General features: G+C 49.7%; 1 protein-coding gene across 4 annotated transcripts in view; it reads right to left on the reverse strand.

Moving 5' to 3' along the window:
* Positions 1-300: 300 nt before the first annotated feature.
* NLRX1 (NLR family member X1) overlaps positions 301-10,205 on the reverse strand; it is a 13,353-nt gene continuing 3,448 nt past the window's right edge. For all 4 annotated transcript variants that reach the window (XM_019663608.1, XM_019663606.1, XM_019663605.1 and 1 more), the window contains exons 5-10: positions 9,192-9,811; positions 7,519-8,340; positions 3,015-3,610; positions 2,656-2,742; positions 1,619-1,870; positions 301-1,165 (exon numbers count right to left, since the gene is read on the reverse strand). In XM_019663608.1, the coding sequence (XP_019519153.1) occupies positions 844-1,165; positions 1,619-1,870; positions 2,656-2,742; positions 3,015-3,610; positions 7,519-8,340; positions 9,192-9,811 (2,699 nt within the window). In that variant the 3' untranslated portion in view covers positions 301-843. The remainder of the gene's footprint in view (positions 1,166-1,618; positions 1,871-2,655; positions 2,743-3,014; positions 3,611-7,518; positions 8,341-9,191; positions 9,812-10,205) is intronic.

Consider the following 10,205-nt stretch of genomic DNA (forward strand, 5'->3'; position numbering starts at 1 on the left):
TTGATGATTTCCTTTGCTGTGAAAAAACTTCTAAGTTTGATGTAATCCCATATGCTTATTTTTTCTTTTATTTCCCTTGCCCGAGGGGATATCTCAGTAAAAATATTACTCAGAGTAATGTTTGCAAATTTACTCCCTATGTTTTCTTCTAGGAGTTTTATGGTTTCAGGTCTTACATTTGAGTCTTTAATCCATTTTGAATCTGTTCTCGTATGTGGTGTAAGTAGCTGGTCCACTTCCATTTTTTTGAACAGTGCCCTTTCTTGAAAGCACCAGGCAAGGAAAAGGCCACACACTAGGTGGAAGACACAGTTTTTTTTTTTAATAGCAGCAAGTCAGCACACATGTCCCTAGGGGCCAAAGAGCACAGGTACCATTGGGGTAAGGGAGCATGAGGCTGAGGAGAAAGCACCAATTAGAGAAGAAAGTGGCTACGGGCATTCTCAGTGTCCACAGAAAGCAGAAAAGCGGGAGGTGGAAGTCCTCCAGCAACATCCCTGGCAAGGCCGATTAAGAAGTGCGCCACCTGGTGGCACCAAGTCTCCTTGAGCGGAGGAAGGCAAAGTTGGTGGTGGTGCTACAAGGCAACTTGGCCACCAAAATGCCACATCCTTCGGTCCTTCTAAACCAAGGGAGAGGAGGCATGTTCCATGACCCTGGAAATTCCAGGCTGGGGAGTATTGGTTGGACATGTTCCAGGAGTGCCACTAACACAGCTGTGCCCATTCCTTTGCCTCCAACTCTGAAGGGATTTTTCTAGAAGTAGTAGTGCAAGCCAGGAGGCCCCAGAGGGAAGGGGTTTGGGGCCACAGGTCACACAGCTAGGTGCCTGCTGCCACTGTTTCAGCTTCCAGGGCCTCCCAGCTGTTGCAGGAGGGCCCTGACCTCTCCCTCCACTCGAAGCAGCTGGGCCTTGCGCCAGGGATTAAGAGTGGCTCCTCGGTTATCTTCCAGATCCTGCAGCAATAGCTCAAGGTGGCGCCGCACCCGGCCCTGATCCCAGCTGTTGAGGTTCCGCTGGACTTCACTGAGGATCACCGACCAGTACTCGGACACTGCTGTCCCCTCCGTCAGTGATACCACAACCCGGGCACCGCCTTCAGCAGTGCCCCCCAAGTCCCGCAAGACCTGGCGGCCCTCTGAGCTCAGCTCATTGAAGTAGAGGCTAGCAGAAGAGAGAAGAGTAGACACCATTCAGCAAGGCTCTGATAAGGATTGTCAGAGGGTGGTGGATGGACAGAGAGTGAGGGGATCTCACAACTCAGCCCCTGGCTACAGAATGCGATGGGGTGTGTGCAATATGCCAGAGATGGAGGGTGGTGGCCAATGGGAGGCAGAGATAACATTAGAATTTAGTGGGACCAGAGACAGTAGTAATGGGGCCACCAAGACCATAGGAGAAATGGTGGTAGGGAATCAGGGCAAGGTAAAGGCCAATCATAGAGGGGAGGGTTGGCTCAGAAGCAGGTTGACAAGTATCAGTCGGAAGCCAAGAAGAAAGGACAGGCCCAGGCCCACTCCCTAGGGTAGGAAAAGCACAGTGGAGAGAGGAAAGGAAGACTGAGGCTGGGGAAGAGTGTCAGGCTGGGGTGGGGCAATTACTAGGGACAAAACTCACTGCAACAGCTCGAGGGAAGGATGCTTCCAGGCAGCCTTGGCCAGGGCCAGGGCCGCTGTGTTGCCAGCGCCATTGTAGGCCACGTTCAGCTCCTGTAGTTGTTGGTTACGGTCCAGCTGGGCAGCCAGCAGTTCCAGGCCCTCGTCCCCAAGGCCCGTGTGTAGCAGGGACAGGTGTGTCAGTGAGGTGTTTCCTGCTAGCCCCTCTACCAGCAGAGCCACACCTGCAGCCGTCAGCGGGTTGTTGGACAGCCTATGGCCACAAGCACCCCAAGATTATAAGGGTCCATGGCAGACGCCCTGTGCTTGGACCAAAAGAATGTACAGCCTGGGCCAGAGACCAGCCTGGACACACAGAAATGCAGCCCCAGGAGAAGAGGATGCAGAAACAGCAGGTATGGTTGGTACACTGCAGAGGAGGGAGAGTGGGGTGAAAGCTGGCTTCTCCTCTCTTCTTCTCCCTCCTTCCATTCTCCTTTGCTGACACCCTTCTCTCCTTCTTCTTCATTGTTGCCAATTCCCTTCTTCCTCCTTGTCTCACCTCCTCCCCAGATCCCCACTGTCTTATCCTTCTTGACCTCCCTTTCTCTCTCCTTGTTCACCTCCTTGCCCCAACCAGAAATTAGGAACCCAGGAGTCTGGATTCCTAGTAAACCAGTCAACACTTCGGTAGCATCTGTTGAGTGCCCAGCATTATGGTCATCCTTATGAGGCACAGGGAAAATCTTGGGAGCAGATCCATGGCACTGTTTCCAGGCAACTGGCCTGGGTATTAATTCCACCCCCTCCTCTAGCCCAGGCTTATTTTAGCCACACAAGAGGCTTTCTTAGCACCTATTGCTGGTGGCGTCTCTCCCCACCCCATGCCCTGCTGCTTGATTTGGACTTGGGGGGCAGGATGGGGCCAGACTCCCACCCTCTTCACTACACCATGGGTGGGCCTATGCCAGGCACACTGAGTCAAGGAGCACACCCTTGACCTTAGCTGGCCACCAGAAAGGCCAGAGCCCCGCTCTAGCCCCCTAACAGGACACTTACCGCAGGGTAGTAATTTGGCATTGGTCATGCAGCAGCAGGTCTCGGAGGTCCCTGCAGGCCTCAGGGCCCAGACTGTTGAGTTGCAACCTGGAAAAGAAAGTGGCCAGAGAGAAGGAAAGAAACCGAGGAAAGAATTTAGCATGGAACCTGCCCACCCACTGGGCCCCTTTCTCACCATCCAGCCTCTTGCAGTTCATACCTGCCCCCGCTGTGGTTGCTCGTCACCTCTACCCACATCAGATTTTTTCATCCCACCCCTTGGTCCTTCCTCAGGACCTCTGGTTTCCCTAGCAGCTTCTTCTCCCACCTCTTTACCTCCAACCCTCTCCTTTCTTCATGCCTGTGCATGAGGTCCTCACCCCAGTTTCCGGGCACGCAGGAAGACAGGCATGAGTGTGCGCACCCCAGCAGGGTCCAGCTGGCAGGAGGCCAAGTTCACCTCTTCCAAGACATGCTTTCCACTGCCCAGTACAGCTGCTACCACTGTGCACTTGAGGGGTGTCATGCGCACTCCCGCCAGATTGAGCTGGCGCAGGGAGCTGAGCATCTCAGCAGAGAAGCGTTGATTCTGGAACTCGTAGTGGAAGAAGAGGTGGTCAAGGAGCTCTGAGGGGGGCAGCACCCGCCGGCCCAGCTTGCCCAGCTTCCTCTTGATGGCCTGGGCATTCTCCAGGGCATCCAGGTTCTTGATAGGGCAGCCAAGCTGAGCCAGCATGACCCGGTTATGAGCAGAGAGAAGCCCTCCCATGAACATGGGGAAGAGCTCAAAGACCTCATCCTCAGGGGGCTCATCTGGGTGGCACCGGGGGCCCTCCATGCCCAGAATACTGGCACCCATCTGGTCCAGGACATCGTCATTGTAGTAATCCTCCTCTCGGAACATCTCCAGCACCATGGCCTGGGCCACTGCCTCGCGGCTCTTACCCACCACGTGCCCAAACACTCGTGGAACCACCTGGGTAAAGGAAGCGGGGGAACAGCGCTGCAGCCTCCTGTGTGCCTACTCAGCTTTCAGGGCTCTGCTTCAGCCTCCTGTCTCCTCTTGAACTCACAGTATGATTTGTCTGATCACACTAATTCCTGGCTGCAACACCTTCCGTGGTACCCCATTGCCCATGCAGAATACAAAGCTTTTCATAATTTGACCCCAATTTGATTTTTCCGGAGTCATTCCTTAACACTTGTTTCTTGCACTCGAGGCATAAATTCTTTGTGTTTCCCAAACACCCCATACATTTTCAAGCCCAGGGGGTGGTGGGAAGGACTTAGCATATATTATGCAGTTAGTTTGGAACTAGGTTGGGTGTTGTAAATACAGCACCATCTTCAAAATCATCATGAGAGCAATGATGACTTAAGTTGCTCCTACTACTACAATGTTCTGCATCATTTGGTCTCTATCAACCACACTGCCTTCCATCACAGTTTGACAGTGCCAAGGTTTCTCCTCCTTCAAAGCTGTACGAGGTAAAACAATTAAGTTCACGAACTCATGCTAGAAAAAGTGCTACATACCTCATTGCTGAATATCACTACAGTCACCTTCGAAGCACTCCCCTTGGGAAGCTATGCACTGATGCCAGAGCCTAGTCCACCCTTCAAAGCAATTTTGGAACTCTTTTTCTGGAATGGTCATCAGAGCTGTCATGGTATTACCCTTGATATCCTGAATGCCATCAAAATGTCTTCCTTTCAATATTTCCTTTATCTTCGGGTAGATAAAGTGATTGGGGGAATATAATCAACAATGTTGTAAAGATCATGTAAGGTGCCAGATGGGCGCTGGACCTATCAGGGGATCACTTAATAGGCTGTGTAAATGCCTGACCAAAGCGCTATACACCTGAAATTGAAGTAGAATAATGTTGAATGTCCATTATAACTAAATAGATATGTATATATAAGTCATGGGATGTAGAGTACAACATAGGAAAGATAGTCAATGGTATTGTAACAGCTATATAAGATGTCAGAAAGGTGGTAGCTTGGGGGGTGGGTTATCACTTTATGAGGGGTTTAAATGTCTGACTATTACGTTGTTTTGTACACCTGAAACTACTAAAAAAATATGTTAAGGTAGGTTTAGATGTAACTTAACTCTGAAGAGCAAAGGCCTTAAAATGTTCTGGCTTGAAATTCAAAGTTCAGTTATTGAATTAAGAACAGGGAGTTGCCACAGTTACCAAATACATAAATATTATTTGTATATTTTTTGTGTTACCTTCCAAAAAGCAGTGATATATAGAAAACAAAAGGGTTAGAATATCTATCATAAGTATAGAATTTTCACATTTACTTCACCATTCAGTGAGCAAAAATTTACTTATACCTACTATTTCCTAACACTCGACTACGTGCTTGCTGGGCTTATAATGGTTTAAAGAAAACAGACCTTGTCCCTAGCTTCATAGAGCTTACAGTCTAGTGCCTAATATGTGCCAGGCTCGATACTTCACACAAGTCACTGTCTAAAAATATTTGACCTATATTATCATCTGATAATGTATTCAATGAATAAATGAGTGACTGCTTTTATTCTCTTAACAAGCAAATAAACAAACATATACTAGAAAAAAGAAAAAGAAAAAGAAAAAAGAAGTCATTGGGGACCCCGATCAGGTGAGTAGGGAGGGTGCTCCAATACAGTTACTTGTTTACTGGCTAAAAACTCCCTCACAGACAGTGCCACGTGAGGTGGTGCATTGTCGTGATGCAAGGGCCACGAATTGTTGGCGAAAAGTTCAGGTCATCTAATTTGTTTCACGCAGCCTTTTCAGCACTTCCAAATAGTAAACTTGGTTAACTGTTTGTCCAGTTGGTACATATTCATAATGAATAATCAATATCTAAAAAGGTTAGCAACATCGTTGCAATAAGTTCTTGAACTTAATTGTCAGACCTCATATACTCTTCCTGGGGTGTTTCCCCCAACAATTCTCCTTCTTGCTAATCCTCCAGGGATCAGACTAAATGCCCTTCCTACAGAGAGGCTTTCCTTATTGCTCTAAACCAGGTCCCCCATGGTACACTTTTAGCATCTGGAACTTTGCTTTCCAGGCACTTACCATACTTAATTATATGGTTATCCTGATATGTTTGTGTTCAGACCGTCTGATCAGAAAAGACAGAAACCTGGGGTTTTGTTAATTGTTTTTCCTCAGAATCTAACACATTGCCTGGCACACAGCAGGCACTCAAATATTTGTTGAAGAATTTAATGTTTGGGGGGGTTTTGCATCTTCCATCTTTGCAATGGTTCTGAAAGGAAACGAGGGATGCCTTTCTCTAGCAGAGAGCCATGACGTTGTTCTGTGGCACCTCCTCTAATGTCCAGTTTTGCTTTTTTCACTTTTTATAGGTGATATTCCTGCCATGGGAGTTATAGTGCCCATCCCTCAACACTAATCTGGTGATGGGTTGAGAAAATGTCACCTCAGGAAGCTGCATCAATAGAATCATGAAGAAGCAGATGGAACCAGTCCTCTGCTAGGCAACCCTCCCTCCCACAGGGTTTGGGGGTATGATACTAACAATTCTGGTGCACTCTCAATGAACAGAGGGGCTTTCTGAATCCCACCAGGAGTTCACAGCCTCTCCCTGCAATCCAGATAAGGCAAACATATCTTTAAAGGGGTGGGGTGGCCTCAGCAATGGCCATTACCTCCCTGTCTGAGGCAAGGGTGTGAGATGTCCTGAGCCTGTTTTTATGTTTAACAGTTAAATAGAATTTATTATGTGCCAGGATTACATTTAATCCCTCTATTAGACCAATAATATAGATTTTATTATCCCCATGGACTCTGAGGCACAGAGAGGTTAAGCAACTTGTTCAAGGTCACACAGCTAGTAAGTAGCAGAGCCTAGATTTGAACCCTGGTAACTGCATCACTGAATCCCTGTTCTTAACCCTTATGCTTTGCTGCCTATAAAAAGGAAAATTTGTTGAAATTTTGCCAGCACTGACCAGGGCTCTGCCTCCTCGAGACCAGTTACTAAAACATTCCTAGAGTGGACAAGGGTTGACTAGCAAGTCACCATAGCTTAACAGAAATATCCACAAAGTATCAGTAAAGTTTAGCAGAAAGAGCATAGGATTCAGCATCATGAAACCTGGGCTCAGATCCCAGTTATTCTATATACTATCTAAGTGACCTTAGACAAGTTCCTTAGCCTCTGTGAGCCTCAGCTCCCTCATCTATAAAAGGGATCATTATAGTATTTCATTTACAAGGTACGGGGCAGACATCAGCAGCGAGTACATCCTTCTTCCCCAAAAAAACTTAGCACATCTGCCCTGCTCACAGCACAGTTCTCAGGCCTGTAATTTGGTTTCTGGAGTGGACCTGCACCCCAGAGAGACTGTTCTAAGCCAATTACCAATGCATTTATCCTCCTGGTATAAATGAATAAAATGGCATCTGCTTTATAAACCTGTCTCTGGTGATATAGTTAGGATGAGTCATCACTCACAGAGTCTAATCACCTCTTGGGGAACAGATACAATCAAGTGTCTGGACCTGCAAAGCAGAAGACAGACACTGGATGATAGTGACTCCTGCTTCCTAGCAACAAAGACTAGGAGGAGAGATGCAAAAGGAAACCATCTCAGGGTTGTAGGATTGTTACCAAAGTCCCTGCACCCTCAAATTCCCCTCCCAGCCTCCAAGCCTTCCTCAGCCTTGTGGCTTCTCTCTCCCCCTTTCTTATACTCCAATCCTATTAAAAGCCAGATTGTCCAAATATGAAACCAGAGCCAAGAAGAGGATTCACAACTATGCAGTAAGTAGCAGTTTCCTTCTGGGAGACGAGCAAGGGGAGAATGGGGTGTAAGGGGCTGATAGCCTGGGGTCCTGGGGCTGTTACCTTAAGCAAGTTGAAGAGCAGAGGCAGGACCCGCAAGGGCAGCAGCTTGGCTACGATGCCTAATACCAGGCTGACGTCCTCCCCAACACGGCCCACGAGCTCAGCCACTTCCTTGCCCACCCGCTGCAGAGTTGTCTTACGCAAACCCAACACAATGTAGAGGGCAGCAAGATATTCCTGCATGGCAGGCACAGTAAACACGAAGGTGCCCGGGTGCTCTGGCTCCACACATGGGGCCAGAAAAAATCTCAGGGCATCCCGGCGGAAGACATGCAACAGCTGAAACTCCTCTTCTGTCCTGATGCCAGCTTCCAGGCAGCCATGGACATCTTCTTCAGAGAAGTAGGTCTTGCGCGAAGATACCCCGTCATAGGCCAACTTGCCCATGGTTCGGGCTGCATAGGCCATCAGGGACAACTTAGAGGGGTCAGTGCTGTCCACCATCTCCCCATTGAAGTTTAGGCGCAGGAAGCTGGTGTAGATGCTTGTGAGGGTCTGTCCAGCTGGTGTAGGGGCATGCAGAAAGTGCAAAGTGGCACAGACAAGCCAGCAATAGGAGGGCAGGAAGCAGGCAGCGGCGATCTGGTGGTGCCCTTCCAGGTTCCTAGAGAGCATCTCTACCAGGTTGTCACGCTGAGCTGGCGTAGCTGAGACACCCATACCCCCGGCACTGTGCTCACAGTCTGGCTGGTTGAGGCGGAGTTGAAAATAGAGCTTCTGCAGGTTGGTATCAGAGAAGCCACAGATCTCGCCATAGCGGCCCACATATTTGCTGGGGATGCGGCCAATGGCAGAGGGACGGGTAGTCACCAGAATTCTGGCCTGGGAAGAGCATGGTTAGGGTTAAGAAACACCGTAAGGGCCGACCGAATGGCAGGTTGGTTAAGAGCTGGCTTGGGACGCCAGCTCTGAGCAGCAGGGCCTCAGTTCAGATCCCACATTAGGGTCAGTGACGCTGCACCCTCTACAACTAAGATGGTGAACAACAGCTTGACCTGGAGCTGGGCTGCCGTGAGTCGCTAGCAACGGCGTAGGCTGCAGCAGGGCTGCAGTGGGCTGCCATAAGCTGCAGTGAGTGGCTGGCAGCCAGTGTGAGCGGCCAGCAGCCAGTGTGAGCTGCCAAGAGCCACCGTGAGCAGCTGTCCAGTGGCCAGCGACAAATCTGCCTCACCCAGAAAGAGCACAATAATACTAACATGGGCCAGTGAAGTGACGTCCTCCACAACTAGACTGAAGAACAAAAGGACAGCAACTTGTCTGTTCCCCTTCCCCAATTCTCCAATAAAATCTTAAAAAAAAAAAAAAAAGACTGTGATATCCTGATTGCCTCACTCCCCAGGGAGCACCTGAAGATTGAGTGTCCGAGAATGAAGATGATGATAAACCGTAATAATTACAACAATTACTGAGCACCTACTATAAGCCAAGGAAATGTGCCAAGCAGTTTATATGCAGTTATCTCATTTGATCAGTACAACTCAAGGACAGAAGGAAACAGAAGCTTGGGGAAGTCAGTGACTTGCTCAAAGACACACATCTGGAAATGAAGGGGCCAGAATTTGAACTACACCAGGACCTATACTCCTATCCAATAAACATGTGCGCTCAAGACAAAAATCCTTAGATGGCAAATCCGGGGCAGAGGTGGCACAATGGGGCAGGGGGCTACCTACCTCAGGCAGCATGTATTTGCGCAGCAGATTGACTATGATGGCAGCTGGTGCCTCTGGCTTCTCAGGATCACTGCAAAGCCCTGTGCCTGCCAGCCGGAAGTCAAGGTTGAGATGCTCTAAGCCATGGAGCACAAAGAGTAGGCGAGACCCAGTGGTGGCCATCAGGGGCAGAATCTCCTTCAGGGGTGTGTAGCGCTGGGCCACAAGTTGGCACAAGGAGGCCGGGGCAGGACCCAGGGATGATAGGTCCTCACAGGAGAAGGGGATGAGCAGCTCAAAGGCTGGCAGCCGCCCGTAACACCAGTCCAAGACCATCTTGCGCACCAATGTGCTCTTGCCTGTGCCCACTGTCCCATACAGAACCACTGTCTGAACCCGGCGCCCACAGGCATCTGGGTCAAAGAGTTGAGACAGGGCGAGTGTGGGGAGCCTGGCCGGGGGCAGCGGATGCTCCAGGGCCAGCTCCGAAGGTGGGCGAAGTAGCTCATCGGGGGTGCTCTCGCGAATCACAGGATCCACATGGACAGTGTCTAGTGCAAATGTTGGGCCAAATTGGCGCTCTTCCCTGGGCAGCCGGCTGAACCACTCGGCCAGGTTCCGGCGGTGCTGCTGGATGGCTTCTGGATGGGAAGGCAAAGGGAATGGGCCAGGAAAAGGGGCCAGGAGATACAAGAGCTTAGGGCGAGTCAGGGTGGTAGTAGGGTCAGGATGCAGAGTTAAGACAGCACCGGGAGATGCTGGGGCCCAGCATGGTGCTGGGCACACAAGACTCCCTCAGAAAATACAACGTCCAGAAAGTTTGGAATCCCTGTGGCAGAAAGCGGGGAGCCATGCTGAGTCTGGGCTGACGGGTTTCACAGATGTATCTGTGTGCAATCTTGACCTGACTTCCAGACCGTTTGTTAAAGATAGGGATGGTACACCCCTCCCAGGGCTTTGTACATACATAGTAAGTGTGCACTGCATGAGTGTTGCAAGAAGGGATACATGGACAGATGGATAATGGGGAAAGGA

This window comes from Hipposideros armiger, unplaced genomic scaffold (genome assembly GCF_001890085.2).
Source record: "Hipposideros armiger isolate ML-2016 unplaced genomic scaffold, ASM189008v1 scaffold_396, whole genome shotgun sequence".
Taxonomy (NCBI): domain Eukaryota; kingdom Metazoa; phylum Chordata; class Mammalia; order Chiroptera; family Hipposideridae; genus Hipposideros; species Hipposideros armiger.